The 18,267-nt window shown below is 48.4% G+C and overlaps 1 protein-coding gene across 1 annotated transcript in view; it reads left to right on the plus strand.

The window, feature by feature from the left end:
* Nucleotides 1–11,815: 11,815 nt before the first annotated feature.
* Nucleotides 11,816–18,267, plus strand: part of TARS2 (threonyl-tRNA synthetase 2, mitochondrial) — a 30,391-nt gene continuing 23,939 nt past the window's right edge. Inside the window, exons 1-4 of the mRNA XM_065419890.1 lie at nucleotides 11,816–11,887; nucleotides 12,556–12,746; nucleotides 13,668–13,791; nucleotides 16,759–16,880. Of these exons, the coding sequence (XP_065275962.1) occupies nucleotides 11,816–11,887; nucleotides 12,556–12,746; nucleotides 13,668–13,791; nucleotides 16,759–16,880 (509 nt within the window). The remainder of the gene's footprint in view (nucleotides 11,888–12,555; nucleotides 12,747–13,667; nucleotides 13,792–16,758; nucleotides 16,881–18,267) is intronic.

An 18,267-nucleotide genomic window follows, 5' to 3' on the forward strand; every position in this document is an offset into this window, starting at 1 on the left:
TTTTCAAGAGCGGTCACACTGTGGATGTACTAATATAGAGCAGGTCACTTGCTACCCTCCTCTAGCATGAGGGGCTTTGGTTCCTCCCCAGCTCAGTGGGTGTTCTGAATCTCTCTACCTGCTCTTGAGATGAGTCCTGCCATATTTTCTATTCATCTTCCCTCTATTCTGACCTACCTCAAACTGACTTTGGTAGGGTTCCATATTTGCACTTCACTGACTTAAAGATCTTTCTTATTTTTAAGTGAAGGTGGGTGTGGAGCTTTTTAAAGGGCAGCCCTGAAAACTTCATCTTGGATCTGAAAGTCGGGCTGGTTTCTGCTGGACTGCTGCATCAGAACCATGAATGGCCAAACTCTCGGTCGGGGGAGGCACACGTGTAAAAGTCTTGTCCTGAATTGTTAACTACTCGCAGTTGCTGCATGAGCTTATAAATAAGAATAAAATCCAGTAGCTCGCTCCTATAGCTGTTTGCGCTCTGCAAGGTCACGAAGATGATGCATAGTGCTGAATATGGGGAGTGGGCAGACCTGTTCCATAAATATGCCCACTTTAGTTACTTTTCAGAGCAGGGCTGCAGTTTGAAGTATCACCGGCACTGCATTCCTCTTCTGTACTGTTACCTATCCCTGATGCAGACAGACCTGTAGAATCTATAACTGGAGGCCCATGTGTTGAGAGTGTGTGATGCAGATTGGTTTAACATTAGGCACTATCTTTGAGAATGCAGCATCAGTCTTCCAAGGGGATATGATCCCTTAGGCTCAGCCCAGCACTCTGACTGCTCAGGGTAAAGAGAACTTCCCAGCATGAATAAAACTGGGCGGGGTATTTGAAAATTGCTTAAATTGCAGTTGGTGTTCCTTGAGTTTTGGTTGAGTGTGGGGTGCTATGTGTTACAAGCAATAAGGAAGCCCAGGGTAGAAGTGCTACAACATTCTCCATCCTCTTTTAATCCCATTTGAATCAACTAACTGTGCTTCAATTTTTAAACATGAAAGATTTTCTTCTGTGAGCTTCCATTCACCTTATTTATGCATAGCTTGGCAAGTTAGCATCAGAAGTAATGCCATTTTCCACCACCACGGCCACCCCCCCTTGCAGACTTGCAAAATAGAGATTTTATTTCCAGCTCCATTTCAGTCTGCTCGTGCAGTGACGCGCTTCTTAGCCTATGCCGGGGCATCCAAACATACGCCAGCCGAAGGGCTGTTTTAGCAACTTGGCAGGAGCTTGAGAGCTGCACTCTTAATTTGCTGAAAATGATGCAGGTACTTCCTGCCGCCTCCCGCTTTACATCAGTGCAACCCCTGGGGATTGCTGGTTATGTGCAATTCTCTACCTTCATTAGTGTGTGCCAAGACCATGTGCTGAGCCACTGTCTATTGAAGACCAGGCTGCACTGTAGAACGTTGGGAATGCATTTGTCCCATAGGCTGGTATCTTTGCTGTGTTCAGATGGGATTATAAAGCATATAAGTGATTTGAAAAACCCCACCCGTCCTGTGTCGACTGCTGAGCTACCATAACTGAGGGAGCTTGCCATTTTGAGGTGACTGTGGCATGTCCCAAGATATGATGTGGTAGGGCGGTGACTTCCCTGTCTCTCACCCTTGTAAGAATGTGCTGAAAATTAGTGGTGTAGCTAGCTGAGCTTTGGGGATGGAACATGGCACAGGTGTGGTGTATCCCTCCTGCTAAATTATTGGAGGTTAGGAGTTTCTTGAATAGCCACTCCTCTAGCAACACTAATGCCCATCATTCCTTTGCCCACTTTGGACCTTGCAAAGCAAAGGGGCCCCTCGCTCAGGTGGAGTTATGCAGCGCTTAGTTTGGAAGCTGATGGCGCCACTTTGAGATCAGCTGACAATGGCTGCTGTACAGCAACATGTAATTTGCTCCTACAATTCAGAGGCCATAGGCCAAGAAACCAGACCTGGTAGTCAAGCCCTTGTCCTGGGTAGCAGTGCCAAGCACAGCCATTGATCCAAAGCCATGCCATTGTGCTGCCACAGTGTATGGAGAATGCCAATTCTTTGTCTCAACCCTCCTTTCCCCTGTCAGCCATTGTTAACAGCCCGGGGTGCGCTCCCCACATGGGCAGTGTCTCTTCTGAAAATCTTGGTTTCTGCTCCACAGAGGTTGGCAGGAATTAATAGCTCATTTGGTTTTGGTTTTTGTTTAAGTAAATAATTCAAACATTTGCAAACTCTGTCATTCAGCAGGGTCTTACCTTTACAGACCGGATTGCTTTGCATTTAGGTACGAGGCCTGTACACACCAAAGCTCGACATTGGTTTAGTTTTCATTGTGCTACTAGTTGACAAGCCAGTTGTGTTGACCAGTGGTTTGACTAGCTACCACCTCCTCTCCCTCTTTCTCCCCCCCCCCCCAAGCCTTGGCTGGGGTTTCTATTTGACTTAATATCACACTTCCCACTTAAACCGTGATAAACATCAAAGACGTTTTAATAGTGCTATCAGGGACAGGACTTTGGTGTCTGGGCTTCCAATGTGACAGCATAGGTTTAAGGCTGGGATTTGCAAAGGAGCCCAAGGGAGTTAGATGCCCAAATCCCATTTGAAATTGAGTTTGGCGCCTAATTCTCTTAGGCTCCTAGCCTTACATTGTTCATTTCTCCTCTTCCCCCTCCAGTTTGCACAGCTAACACCTGCTTGGCTTGGGGAGCAGCATCTTACATTATAGAAGCTTTAGATCTTGGGTAAAATTTTCAGAAGTGTCGAAAGTCCCATTTTTTAAAGACTGGCCTAGGTGCAAAAAGAATCTGTATTTCAAACAACCCTGCTGGAGTAGCACATCCCAAGATACTTGCATTTTGCAGCACTGATGGGGCCTAGTTGTCACTTTGAGGCCTTTCTCCTCCACTTCTACTCTCTCCTTCCCCTCCCTGCTATGTTGTACCGGATTTGTTTCTTGGTCCGAGTTTATCTGATATCAGCTGTTCAAGTACCTTATATATTAAGCTCTCTGGGCAAGAACTGGGACATCCCCTGACCCTCCAATCTGGCAGCTAATAGCACATGCAGCGGGTGGCCAGTTCTTATCACGCCTTCATAGTCTCTTGCTGGGGAGTTGCAAAGGTTCGTACCCTTCATAGACTCATAGGGTCGTTGGTTTTTTGTAAGGCCAGAAACTAGGGTCACTAGAATCATCCAGTTGGAACTCCTGTGTTACACAGGCCAAGTGCTCTTATGGTTGAACTACAGCTGATGGTTTGGAAAAGCGTCCAATCTTGATTGAAAGAGATGATGGACAACTTCTGTAATAAACCAACAACTTCTCACAACCTTTTGCTTGTGGGCATGAGGTTAGAGATCCTTTAAGAGGTTGAGGCCCCCTACCTTTAATGGGAGTTTTAGGGTAACTCGCCGGTAGGGCTTGACGTATGGAACAATAGCGCCTCTGTTTGCCTCCTGTCTTATTCTCATCAAAGCGAGGAGAATAAGCAACTGCTTTTGTTTCTCCACGGCACAAGTAGCTCTTTTAACACCCATAGCTGAATAAAAACAGCTTTTAGTTGTAGTTGTCTTTTATTCCCATGTCTTGGTCTAGCCCCAGAGCATGCTCTTCCACCACATTTATATCTTCAGCCTCATGGCAATTAAATGGCAGCGCTCTTCTTTCTGCTGCTGAATTAACAGGTAACAGGCACCAAAGCGCTAATACGAATAAGCAAGGAGAGTTGTTTTTTAATGGAAAATACTGAAGGTGGGATTTCTCCAAAGCACCCACCCCTGACCTGGCTCTGACCCATTGAAGTCAATGGGAGCAGAGTTAGGCCAGTTCTGGATTCTTCTAAAGATCCTGCTCGTAGTCCTTGAGGTTTGTTCTCACTAGAGGAACAGATTGACCAGCCATGGTGCATTAAGTGAAGGAACCTGGCTGTATCTTTAGTTGAGGTATATTAGTGGTGTTACCATAATGCATAGAGATCCTAATCTAGGTCAAGGCCTCAGTGTGCTAGGTGTTATACAAACTAAATAAGACCAGGCAACGGATGGGAGGAGAAACAGGCATAGAGAGGGGTAGTGACTTGCCTAAAATCACACAGTAGGCCGGAGATGAACACATTTCTTCAATCCCTGTGCAATACCCTAACCACTGGACCAATCTGCCTCTTGTCAAGGCAATAGGTGAAATGTACATGGGATTTGGTAATCTAGAAAATGTCATTCCTGGGGGGGAGGGGCGCGGACTGTTTTGTTTTTTTCTTTTTAAAGGAATACTTCTGCCATTTACGAGTGAACAAAATACAAGAAATGCTTAGTGTCTGTCTGTCTCATTTGTGAAGCTTTGTTGTACAAGAGAAGAAACAAGTTACATTTTCTGTGGGTGACAAAGTGGGTGTGTGGAAAAGGGAAGTCACTGAATTAAGATGTCTAGTTGAAACACAAGCTACCATCCGATCACAGTAATACCAACTCCAGTCACTAGCGACTGGGCAACGGCATGGTCTGATGGTGGGCTGTTTGCCTGTATGACAAGAATCGGGGTGTGTCTGGTCCCCAAAAAATGTCTCCATCACCAAAACACCCCCCCCAAATCCAAAAACACCTCAATACTTAATTGGCAGCCTTAGCAGAGCCACTAAGGATAGAATAGGCCATGGAGACTTAACTCTGCTCTCTACCCTCAAGAAGAATATTCTGGGACAGGACTGAGAGGCATTCATAGTGGGAGCATACACTCCCCTAAGAAGTGCCAGACCTGAGGCCTGTTTTGTCCAGTATCCTGTTTCTCAGCCTGATCTCTAAGACTTAGATTGGTTTAAACCCTGAGACATGAGTTTTAATATCCTTACAAAAACTCTTGTCATCAATGATAATTCTGGATGTTCTTGCTAGCTGTATAAATGTCCAGTCCCTGTTTGAATCTTAAGTTCTTGGCCTCACTGACATCCTGTGGCAGTGAATTCTGCAGTCCAGTTACACATTCTGAAAAAAAAAATTTGTATCCTCTTTGGATTTCTCATTTTTATTTTTCTATGGCTGTCCGCTTGCTCTTGTGTTATGAGACAGGGAAAACAGTAGATCTCCTCTAGACCATTCAGTATTTATATACTTTTAATCTGTCGCTTCTCATCCATCCCCTTTCCAAGGTTACAATCCCAGTCTTTTCAGTCTCTTCATAGGAGAGCTTTTCCATACCCTTGGGTCATTCTCATTACTCTTCTCTGAACCCCCTCTAGTTCTGCAATAGCCTCGTGAGATGGGGTGGCCACAACAGGTGGATGAGAGCACATGATTTATATAAAACATTATAATAGCTCTGTATTATTCATCCCATTTCTTATACATCCTACCATCTTGTTAGCTTTTTTGACTGTAGATGCATATTGACTTATCTACTATAACACCCAGGTCAACTTTCTTGTGTTGATCACGCTGGAGGCAATACAACTACTAGAATTTCAGTCTAACACTGTCAATGTCTGTCCTTTTCCAAAAATTCGGTTCCTAGGCACCTAAATCCCACTGAAATCAATGGAAGTTAGATGCCTAAATACATTTCAGGAGCAGGGCCTAAATTAAAAAAAAATTTTTTTAGTTGCATGGTATCAAAACAGGTGAATCAAAAGACAATGAACTGACCCAAACAATGAAACCCCCTCATTTTTTGTATGGTGTCTAGCATCCTAGGTCTTAGGTGCTATCGCAGCGAAATACTAAATAATAAAATCAGTTGCAGAATGTATGTTCAAATTTAGGGCTGGATTCTGCTCCCAAGATTGCCATGGCGTGGCTGGATTTACTCCAATGTAACAGATTGATGAATCAGGGCCTAAGTTCTGCTAAAGCACTTAAGCACAGGCCTTGAAGTCAATGGGATGTGCACGCATACTGAAATGTTTTGCTCAATCAGGGCTTTAGCCCTTAATTCCAAATACACTTTTTAGAACAAAACTATACTGTATTCATCAGGAGAGAAGGTAACAGCTCCATGGAATAAGGAATTAAAAAAAAAATTCTTAAAATGTCAGGAGTGAGAATGGAAGAAGTAATGTTAGGCTCTAAGTCTATAAGCACAGGATGTGGTGAACATTAAGGTTACTGGGAGCTGTGGGGTGCCAATGATTATATGTGAATTATTGGTCAAAGAGGTAGGGTGTGGGGGGCTGTTTTGTATCATTGTATTTTTAAAATGTATCAAAGAGTGTCTGGAGCAAAGGGTAGCTGTTCCTCTTTCTGAATGCATGTTTAAATCTGGATGAGTAGAGCCCTACCAAATTCACGGCCATGAAAAACGCATCACGGACCGTGAAATCGGGTGCCCCCCCCCCCCCCCGGGTGAAATCTGGTCTTTTGTGTGCTTTTACCCTATACTATAAAGATTTCACAGTGGGAGACCAGCGTTTCTCAAATTGGGGATCCTGACCCAAAAGGGAGTTGCAGGATCAGGATCACAAGGGGGTCACAAGGTTATTTTAGGGGTGTTGCGGTATTGCCACCCTCACTTCTGTGCTGACTTCAGAGCTGGGCGGCCGGAGAGCAGCGGCTGCAGGCCAGGAGCCCAGCTCTGAAGTCAGCACAGAAGTGAGGGTGGCATGGTATGGTATTGCCACCCTTACTTCTGCGTTGCTGCCTTCAGAGCTGGGCGGCCAGACAGTGGCGGCTGCTGACTGAGGGCCCAGCTCTGTGGGCAGCAGCGCAGAAGTAAGGGTGGCAATATCATGCCATGCCATCCTTACTTCTGTGCTGCTGCTGGTGGCAGCTCGGCATTCAGAGATGGACTCCAGGCCAGCAGCCGCCGCTCTCCAGCTCTGAAGGCAGAGCCGCTGCCAGCAGCAGCACAGAAGGGTAGCAGTACCGCAACCCCCTCTACAATAAGCTTGAGACCCCCCCACAACTCCTTTTTGGGTCAGGACCCCTACAATGACAGCACCATGAAATTTCAGATTTAAATAGCTGAAATCATGAAATTTATCCTATAATCATGAAATCAACCATAATGGACGGTGAATTTGGTAGGGCCCTACGGATGAATGAATAAAGTTGGGCTCTTGCTTGAGTCTCTTGGCCTTTTAGGCTTGTTTTGGTCCTGCAAACACTTTTAAGTGTGTAAATTGACTTGTGTGAGTAGTCCCATAAATGTGTGTAGGGTTGGTTCGATGGGCCCTAATCCTGCAATCGCATCCATTGATGAGAACTCCGCACCGATACAGAGCCCTGTTGACTCCAGTGTGCGCCCACATGAGCACCGGGATTCACTTTAGTGGATCTGATTGTTGCAGGCTTGGGGACCTAAATGTGACAGACAAGGGAGGAGGGGGGGCAGCACAGGATTGTTTTAAAGTCCTGTACATCAAATACAACTTCAGTTCTCCACCCCTCTGTTATCCAAGACCCTTTTAACACAAGCAGGGTCACATCCCCTGACATTTGGTGAATGCATCCAAAATCCCCTTGTTATCCAAATGTATTCAATATTCTCCATGATGCAAGGATAACCCAGGTTGTGCTTTAGTGTTACTACAGCTGCATAGAGAATGTGTGTCATCCACTTAAAAGTGCAATCTCTCTCTTGGAAGTCTGTACACAAAATAAAACGCTGGGTGTTTTGGCTTATGTTCCTTCAGCTTCCCGCTTGTAAAAGTTGGCCAAAAGTTTTTATTTTTCCACGTACAGGCTGGTTTGTGCTTTTGTATGAAATCTTTACCGCTCACGTCGTAACCTGCCTAAAGCAGAGAGTCTGAACGATAGAGCTTTCAGAAGATCTTGTTAATCGTTGACATCACCTATGTGCATTTCCATTCGCTCAGAACAGTTAGAGGGTGGCTGATGTTTGGGCTGACCTGGGGGCGCTGGGGTGTGCTGGGCCCTTATGTTGAATACAATTTTGGATCCTCCAGTGCAGCAAGTCGGCATTTGAAAATGTATAACACAGGCGAGAGGGAGGTCGAGATGGTTTCAGGTGATAGTTGAAGTGTGATAGAGAGTTGGTGAGATAGAAGAGCTGCAAGGAAGAAGACTCTTGCACTAGCAGTAGCGAGAAGGTGCAAAGGGGGAGGAGGGGAAGCAAAGGTAGCATTCAGAGCTTCATGTGCATCTGCTCAGACAGAAATGATGGTCCAGTGGTTAGGGCACTAGCTCAGGATTCGGGAGACTAGGGTTTGATTCCTTGGTCTACCATAGACTTCCTATGTGACCTTGAGCAAATCACTCTAGGTGTGTCTACTCTGGGATAAAATAGCACTGAAGATACAGTAACTTGAGTTCAACCCCACCTGCTCTCTAGGCTTTAACTTGAGTGGTTAACCTGAATTAAAGGCAGAGTTGCTGTATCTTCACAGCTACTTTAGCCAGAGTTAAGAACTCACTTTTTTTTTTTTTGCTGTGTAGACCTACCCTGAAGTCTCTCTGACCCAGATCCACAAATGTATTTAGTCTCCTGAAAATTAGGAGCCTAAATGCCTTTGCAGATCTTGGCCTCAGTTCCCCATCTGTACAATGGGGTCATAGCATTTCCCGGGCGTGTTGAAAGGATTGTGAAGTGTTCAGAGGCTATGGTGAGGGGGGGCCAGATAAGGACAAGGGATAGCTGGTCACATGTTATAATTGCTGAATAGCCTATAAAAGGTTAATCAACTACTGATATTTTAATAAATAGTTCATTCTTATAGTTTGTTATTGAGTCCAACAGGTCAGTAGCTTGGTTATAACCACTGCTGACCCCCTCTGCTGATAGACCTAAAACCATCCATAAAGCATGCGGCTCACATCTGTAACAGGTCTGCAACACCTATTGTAAATGGAACCTTTTAACTAAAGTGCGACGAAGAAGTTTAGGTAGAAACTTGAGCTTGACACGTCAAATCATCTTTAGAAATAAATATTGCTAATCTGGTTGGGTTTTAACCTGAAAAGCCCAAAAGGGGTTTGGACCTTTCTCCCGGAGGCCCTAATGTGGGAAAACACTCTGTAGTCAATGGGACTTAAGCACTTGCTTAACTGTGAGTATGTGTTTAAGTGCTTTGCTGAATCAGGGCCTTGGGAGAGTACCGGCTCCTGATGACCTGTTGCACATTGCAATCAGGGGATCTGCCATACTTTAAAAGAGGAGGGACTAGGAATAGAGTGTTCTGTCCAAGGGGATATGGAACATGCTACCCCCCAATCTATGACCCAAAATAGCCCTGGTCCCTTGATCTTCAGGCCATGCTGGATGGTATCTATTTGCACATGCTGCTGCACAGAGTGGAGTCTGAAGGTTAGATCTGCAGCGGGAAGGGCGTTTTTGTGTTCTGCTGGCTGTCTAACTTGATTTTCTTTTTGTAATTTATGACCGAGGCAGCTGGAGCCTTGATTAGATTTGCACAAAAGTAAAAAGAGGCTTTAAGTTATACATCATAAAAAGTAGGCCCCAATCCCGCCATGGGCTCAGAATGGGCAGACCTATGTGTTGCTCATGGCAGGATTAGGGTAGCAGAGGTGATCTAGTGTTAATGAATTGAAGATCTCATTTATTCTTAGAACCTGCCTCTGCTAAAACCTCCTCCGAACCCCCCTTGCTTTCACTGGCTACTGGAATTTCTTCAAGCTCATCCTTTTTATTGGTAATGCCATAGAGCTGTTCGGGAAATGGTAAGTATTTTCTGCAAATATTTTTTGAATGAAACAAACAAAAAAATTGTGCGTACGGTTGTTTGGGCTTTGTGTGTGTGTGTGTGTGGTTTGGGGTTTGTTTTTTGTTGATGTTCATATTTTATGGGTAGAACTTTTTTAATAGTAAACCAAAACACTGTCATTTTTCAAAATCAAAAAGTGTTTTGACTGTTGATTTTCCCTTGAAAACCCATAGAACTTTGAACTAAATGAAAACTTTGCACAAAAAAAGGCCATTTTTTTGTTGCAAAAAGTTTCAATGGGAAATTGTCAGTCGCTGTAATATGCCACAGAGCCATGTAGATCCCTGGTTAGTTTTTGAGGTTACTGGATATGTAATCTTATATGAGAAATTTGGACAAAACTGAAAGATTTGGGTGCCCAGTTGGATGATCCCTTTTGGCAGTATTGAAAATTTCAGCCCTGAAGTTTAAAGGAACACTGCTCATTTGAAATCTAGCCAACCTAAAAGTAATATTATGAGTAATTTCCGGTACCTTACAGTGTTGCCAATTAACAATTTTTATCATTTTTTGGTGATATTTGGTGTCTTTTCTTAATGCCACAGCTCCTGGATTTATGTGATTGTGTCAGAATCTCAGCTTTGGTTTGAAGAAGAATAAAAAAAAAAGCATCTACCCTCCATGGTCGTGGAGAAAAGCTTGAAAACATGGCTCCTAAAGATTCAAAAACTCGAAGGTGAATAAAAAGCACCCCCACGTGTATTATTTTTGAAAATCCTGTGACTTCTATAAGACAATATTGTGTTATTTGGGGAAAGGGGGAACTTTTTTTGAATTCTTAGGGTTGACAGTACTGGTAGGGAACCCCCACCCCATATTCCCTGCCCATTTTTGTGATTTAATAACCACATTTCCCTTTTATTTTTTCTTTCTCTTACATTGCTGTGGAAGATCCACAAACCAAGGAAACGGACTAGACAAGTGCTGTCATGTCTTCCCAAGAGAGCTGCTGAAGCTGCAAGAATTGCTGGGAGGGGAGATACTTCAAGAAAAATGGGAAAGGTGGTTTATTTCTGTGTCTGGTTATTCAGTTTGGTGTGGGGCTTTGGATCTTTATGTGCTTTGCTGTATTTTTAAGTATGTGTCAGAGTAGAGCATAGTGGAATAGATTGTAGTGTGTTCCATACAGGTGTTTCGGAATCCTGATTTATACATCTAAAGAATAAATGCTCAAAGTAAACTGGGGGGGAGGTCCCTCTAATCTTTCCCCTTTATTGAATTAATCTCATAAGAACAGCCACACTGGATCAGACCAAAGGTCCATCTAGCCCAGTATCCTGTCTTCCGACAGTGGTCAATGCCAGGTGCCCCAGAGGGAATGAACAGAACCAGGAATCATCAAGAGATCCATCCCCTGTCGCCCATTCCCAGCTTCTGGCAAACAGAGGCTAGGGACACCATCCCTGTCCAACAATGACTATTCGCCATTGATGGACCCTATCCATGAATTTATCTAGTTCTTTTTTGAACCCTGTTAGTGTCTTGGCCTTCACAACATCCTCTGGCAAGGAGTTCCACAGGTTGATCTTTGTTGTTCTAACAATGGTAGGCAAAATATATGTTCCAAAGTGATTATTTTTATGTAGATTATTTTAACCGTTTTTTAAAGAGCGCAAATACAAGGAAGTAAGGGGATTTATAATTGCTTATTACATTTTGATGATGCCAGAGGGAGCAATGAACCTGTTAAAAATTAAGCCACCGATTGGGTGGTCCGAGGACAGGGTATGGATTTGAACATGCCTATTGTTTTCTTTCTAGATTGCAAAGCTCCTTTCCCCCCCAGCACCCTGGCACACTGGCTGTGAGACAGAGAGCGCGCAGCTGGAGTCAGGCTGGGATTTGGAGCCTCGCAGCTGGTGAGGGACAGGGACAGGGACAGGGACCGGCTCCGAGCGGGCGCGTGCAGCGGGAGCGCAGCAGGAGGCGGGCGCAGGGGCCGCGCCGTGGCGCAGACGCAAGCGGCCTGCGCAGCGCGCGGGCGCATCTCCGCCCCGGGAACGGCCCCTCCGCCGCGCATTTGCAGGACGGGCCGCTGGGGCAACCCCGGCGCGAAGTGATTGGCCGCAAGGAGCAGCCAATCATCTCGGCCGGGCCCGCCTCTGCCCAGCCAGCAGGCGAGGGAGGGGGGGTTATTTCCCTGCCTGCTGCAGGAAGCCAGGGGGGGCCATGCGGCTCCTCTCGCCCTGGGGGAAGATCCTGGCCGGGAAGGGCCCTGGCGTGAGCCGCAGGTGGTACCAGGTCCGTCCGGCTTTGCATTGCAGCGTGAAGCCTCCCTGCTGCCCCCCGCCCTGGCCCACTTCTCTCTGCTGCGCCTGGGTTTGGCCCTGCGCAAGCTTTGGGGACCGGGTCGGGCTAGGGACGTGCCCCCTCCCCAGGGAGCTCCGTGGGGCTTGGCCAAGCTGGCTGGGGGGTGGGTTTTTTTAGCTTGGGACCTGATTTCTGCTGCGGTGACCCCCGCAGACGCGGCTGGCAGGGGGTTGCCTGGGCCAGTGACCCGTGAGCGTGTTGTCCCCTTGGGGAGGGTGCGCTGTATTGCAGAAGCCCTGATGCCCCGCAAGTGCCCCCTATGGGACTGTGGGTATCTCAGGGGCACCAATAGGCTCCAACAGAGCTGGGGGCCCATTGTGCTCGGAGCTGTACAGAATGCCCCCGCGTCCCTCTCACCCCCCTCCCAACGCACAAGATTTAGTTCTGCCATGAGTGCAGGGGACTGGACCGGAAGACTCTCGAGATCCCTTCCAGTCCTATGATTCTAGGCACACCCTGCTCTAACCACTCAACAGCGCTCCTCCAACAAGAGCTGGGAAGAGAGAACCCAGGAGTCCTGACTCCCACGCCCATCCTCTACCCGCTAGACCCCACTCCCGTCACAAACTTCCTCCAGTCCCGCTGTGGCTCTTTTCCAGGCAGGCGCGCTCTTACCCCACCTCGCTGAGCGGCTCTGTTTGTACGAGAAGCTAAAGGCTGCCTACGACGAGCGATGTGCAGACCGGGCGCAGAAGGCAGGTGGGCCAATCCGGATCTCCCTGCCCGATGGCCAGCAGGTGGAAGGAGAGTCCCTAAGAACCACGCCGTATCATGTGGCGTCACAAATCGGGTACTGGGTGCCATTGCACGTTTTCTTCCTATGAACGGTTGTCTGCTTTCAAAACCCTTTAAACCCCTAGGTTCGCCTTAGGGCAGGGAACCGAGAACGGCTGCGAGAGACTCCAGCCCCGTTGCTCTGCTGGTTTGCAAATGCTGGGGATGGGCCATTGAGTCCATTGCCCCTAGGGGTCCGGTTTGGCTACGCTCAGCTGGACTCTGTTCAGTGGGATTTGGGCACCTGACTCCCTCCTTCGAACCCGCCTCCCACACCCCGAACGTTGTTACTGTAACTCACACCTGTTCCGTGTGGCGCTCTGTCGTCCGTCCGTCCAGCAATGATGGCTGTCCCACATCCACATGGAGCCCGTGGCACCGTGGCTGGGTCTTTTAGTTCCTGCTGTAGGGGCAGCTTGTGCTTCTAAAACCAGAGGGCCCAGGTGCAATCCGCTGCTGCCTGGGGAACTGCACGAGTGGTGGCCCATAAGCTGGGGGGACTTCCCCCGGCTGGGGTGAGTGTGCAGCCTCTGCTTTTGCCCCAGCAGCCCCCACTAGGCTGGGCAGAGCACCTCACTGAGGAGTAGTGGCTTGACGAGAAATGGGGTTTGCCAGCTGTAGCTGACGGGTGTCCAGGCCGCAGAGCCCATTCTCGGAGCTGGTGCTAACTGGCTCCTTGCTGGTAGCCTCAGCAGAGAGGGTCCAGGTGTGAGTGGGTCTTGGAGACATAATCCCTCTAGCTCCGTGTGTGTGGGGTGGGGGGGGGGGGCGGTGTGCAGGGGGAGAACTCACTGCACAGATACCCTTATTCTCCCTGGGCTGTAATTGGGCCAGAGACCTGGCTCCAGGGCCCCTTCCCCAGCGCTAAATCCCCCGTCTGACTGGCTGGTCATGTGTCCTGTACTGAAGTGTGTTCTGTCACCTCTCTCCTTCCCAGCCGGGGCCTGGCTGAGGGGGCCGTGGCCGCCAGGGTGAACGGGGCTCTGTACGACCTGGATCGCCCTCTGGAAAGCAGTGCCGCCTTGGAATTCCTGGGCTTTGATTCTCCAGAGGGGCAGGCGGTGAGTGATATCTGGCGCAGTGTTGCCAACTCCACAGAGTAGGAAGTCACCAGACAGACCTTGAAAAGTCGCTAACTGTCGTGTCTAAGCTCTCAAAAGGAGTCAAAAATGTCACTAAACAAAAATTCCAGGGAAGTCGACAGAGAATTATAAACACACAAGTGCGCATGCCCAGGTGAGTAGAGTCACAAAATCATTCACAAGCAGCACAATAGTGTTAATAGAGCCGACAGGTTAGTGAAAGGGAGGGCCCAGAGCCAGGGGGAGGAGGGCATTCGCCTGACCTGAGCGGGGCGCTGCAGGGAACCAAGAAAGTAGATTTAAAAACAAAAATCCACTAGCCAGATCCCTTCCCCCTGCTCCCAGAGTTTGAGTTCTGAAAACCCAGCTGGGCAGCTAACCCCAGGCCAAGCCAGAGGAATGAATAAAGGGGAGCCAAAATCAAGCTAACTCCACCTTTGATCCTGCAGTAAGGGCTTCCTCCCTGGAGGCGCGGTGCCCCTCCTCCCCCTGCCCCATTGGGGCACATGGCCCTGTCTCATCCCACCCCACCTTCCATCCGTGCGGCTCTCCTCGCTGGCTAACCTGTCTCCCCTGCCCTGTCCGCTTCATTAGCCATCGTACCCTGCATCACAGGCTGTGCTACCTACTACGGAACAGCGAGAAGGAACATTTGGGTAAAAACAACCCCTGGCTAATGTGCAACTCTCACCAAAGTGCGCCTGGCTTTAGCAAAGTATTTAATTAGCCTCCACAAACATATTTTCCTTGCCTGCAGATTGCAGTGATCTCAGCCCAAGCAGCCTTGGAACGCGATTCCTTCCGAGGACATGCTCAGTTGAGACGTAATGACATTGACTTGGTGTCCAACAGAATGTAGTAAGAAGAGCCCGGAATGGATTTTATTAACACTATCGAGCTGCTTGTCAATGATTTTGTGACTATACATAGTGGTGACGTCTTTCTCCGAATGTCACTGTCATTGGCAGTAAAAGTTGCTAGATTTGTCACTGGTCACTTTGACACTTATTTTCTCGCTAGGGAAACAAAAACGTCGCTAAATCTAGTGACAGAGTAGGTAAATTGGTGTTCAGTTGTGGGGAAGGAGCCCTCTGGTGGTAGGAAAAGGGAGCCTGGACAGTGGCTAATCTGGGCCGTTTCTGTGGCTTCTAGTTTCTGTCCCTTTAATGCCATAGTTCTCAACCTTTCCAGCCAACTGTACCCCTTTCTAGAGTCTCCTTTGTCTTGCATACCCCCACGTTTCACCTCACTTAAAAACTATTTGCTTCCAAAATCAGACAGAAAAAAATACAAAAGTGTCACATCACACTATTACTGACAAATTGCTGACTTTCTTCGTTACCATGTAATTATAAAATAAATCAATTGGAATATAAATATTGTACTTCCATTTCAGTGCATAATATATAGAGTGGTATAAACAAGTCATTGTATGACATTTTAGTTTCTATTGACTTCGCTAGTGCTTTATATGTAGCCTGTTTGTAAAACTAGGCAAATATCAGGATGAGTTGATGTACCCCTCTGCATACCCCCAGGGATACATGTACCCCTGGTTGAGAACCACTGTATTAATGCACCTGCTGGAGTGTAGGGGTCACCAAGGAAGCGGGATTTGATAGATGTTCTTTTTAACTGTCCTTTGCAAAAGCATCTCTCCCAACCATGCTCTAAAACAGTGGTTCCCAAACTTGGTAAGCCCCTGGCAAGCCGCGAGATGCTTTGTTTATCTGAGCGCCCGCGGGTACGGCCACTCGCAGCTCCCAGTGGCCGCGGTTTGCTGTTCCTGGCCAATGGAGCTGCGGGAAGCGGTGGCCCGGCTGGCCCATTTTACACTCTTATGCATTGCAATGCATGTCGCTGAGATGCTGGACTAGCCAATGGCTCCTGCACTTTGGTATCTGACTGGCAAAAGCACAGATGCAAAAGGCTGAAAAATCAGCTGCTCAAGTTTTGGTTGACAGGAGTCAGCCAGGCCAGGGATAAGGGCAAGGAATTGGGCAGAGAGGAAAAGCAAATAGTGGCTAAAGCTAACCCAAAGGGAGAAGGTACAGCGTGTATAATGAATAGAATAGTCCCTAGCTCTTCTGTAGCATTTTTCATCCTTGGATCTCAAAACGCTTTACAAAAGCAATCCGTATCATTGTCCCCATTTTACAGATGGGGAAACTGAGGCACAGAGCATCTGAAGTGACTTGCCCAATATTACCCAGCAGTAGAGGTGGGAATAGAACACATGAGTCCTCAGTCCCCAGTGCAGTGCTCTATCCCAGAGGTGGGCAAACTACGGCCCGCGGGCCACATCTGTCCCGGCCCCTGAGCTCCTGGTCCAAGAGGCTAGCCCTCCCCCTCCCCCCCGCTGTTCCCCATCCTCCGCAGCCTCAGCTCTCTCCGCCGCCAGCGCAGTGCTCTGGGCGGCGGGGCCGTGAGCTCCTGGGGCAGTGCAGCTGCAGAGCCGGCCTGACCCAGTGCTCTGAGCTGCGTGGTGGTGGCGTGGCCCGGCTCTGGGGGCAGTCAGGGGGCAGGGAGAAGGGATGGTTGGATGGGACAGGGTCCCGGGGGGGGGGGGGCAGTCAGGAATGAGAGGGGGGGTTGGATGGGCCGGCAGGGGGCAGGCAGGGGCAGGTGGGGGAACCCCCTCCCCTAACCGGCCCTCCATACAATTTCCAAAACCCGATGCGGCCCTCAGGCCAAAAAGTTTGCCAGCCCCTGCTCGATCCACTAGATAACACTGCCTCCTGGGAACAGGCAGGCCCCCTAAAGACAGCTAACGAGGGACTTTGGGCTCCCTCTCTGAACAAGCAGTCACCCCATATGTGAGAGGCTGCAGGGTGTCTGGGTTAAGCCAGCGCTCTGAGTCATCATTGGAGCTGGGATCCCAACAGGCCAGAGCCGTGTGGGACACGGTGGACCATCCGCGTGACCCCAGGTCTCTTCCCTCCCCAGGTTTTCTGGCACTCCAGCGCCCACATCCTTGGAGTGGCAGCGGAGCGATTCTACGGAGCGCTGCTGTGTCACGGGCCCAGCACAGAGAGCGGCTTCTTCTATGACATGTACCTGGCGGGCCGGTAAGAGGGGCCAGGGAAGCCTAGGTGGGCATCCCGGCGGAAGGCCTGATGGCGTCTGGATAGCGTCATATTGTATTTTCGTTAAGGCACAGTTAAGAATCATCCAGTTGGGTGACTGTAGATACACACTTGGGATTTCTATATTACATTATAAAACTGAACTGTTTCCAGAACTAAAAGAGGCTTTTAAATCAGTCATTTGTAAATGCAAGTTCAACTTTTAAATTTGTTTTTATGTTTTGAATCTTTACGTCGTTAATACCTTGAACTGGAGTGTGTTTTCGTTTGTGCTGGAGAAAGATCAAATGCATTATATAAATAGATAACAATATTTAAGACTTTATTTCTATTTACTGAGTAACTTAATAGGAAAAGAAAGCACACTGCCATTGGAAAAAGGTGATCACATTTTTATCTACTGGAAATAGACCTTAATCACCTTAGAGCTGATAGACTTCCTTTTGTTTGTTTCCTTTCTTCACGCAATGCAGTCAATCTGTGGAACTCATTGCCAGGGGATGCTGCCTATGTCAGAACTTTGCCCCCATCACCACACAACCATGAATAGATTTAACCTAGGAGGCAGGGAAATACTAGCCCTATTTGGAAGGTGGGATCTAGGGCACCCAGAGGTGAAGTGACTTTCCCGAGGCTAAGCAGGGAGTCTGTGGCAGAGCAGAGACTCAAACCCGGAACACCTGAGCCCCAGGCCTGTACCTTAACCACTAGGCAACGCTTCCTACCCTGAGGAGGGGGAACTTCCTCTGCTGCTTTGAGTGAGTGGGTGGGGGGCTAGACAGAGTCACCAGGAAGGGGAAGCAGAGAGAGGCGGAGTGGGGGTGGGACCTTGGGGGAGGGGCAGAGCCGGGTGGTGCCCCCGCCGGCAAAACCAAAAGTCAGCGCCTATGATCTCACCTCATCCATTCCCTGCCGTAGCAGGAGCCTCTGGTGCATCTGCCCCTTCTGTTCTCTCCCCGTGGCTCCGCTGAGTCTCCTGTGGACTGAAACGCTTTAGCTGGGCTCAGTACAGGGGCGTGTGGGTGAATTCGCTGGCTGGCTGGTGCTGTGCAGATCGGACTAGGTGATCTGATTAGCGATGTAATATATTAAAAACGGTTAACTGATCAGTATTAGTCTTACCGTTAATATATTGCAGTTAACGTTTAAAACAGATTGGTAAATCAGGTGCTGCCCGGCTGCCCCCACCTCCAGCGGCGGCTGCTGCTGCTGCTCCGGGCAGCAGGTACCTGGCGGAGGCGGTGCCGGTCACTGCTGGGACGCGTGCCGGGCAGCACATGCCCAGCCAGGTAGGGGGGAGCCACAGCCAGGATGTTCCTGTTCTAGTCGAGTCTGTTCCAGTTGCTGATGAGCCCCCAGATCCCTGCTG

This window comes from Emys orbicularis, chromosome 20 (genome assembly GCF_028017835.1).
Source record: "Emys orbicularis isolate rEmyOrb1 chromosome 20, rEmyOrb1.hap1, whole genome shotgun sequence".
Taxonomy (NCBI): domain Eukaryota; kingdom Metazoa; phylum Chordata; order Testudines; family Emydidae; genus Emys; species Emys orbicularis.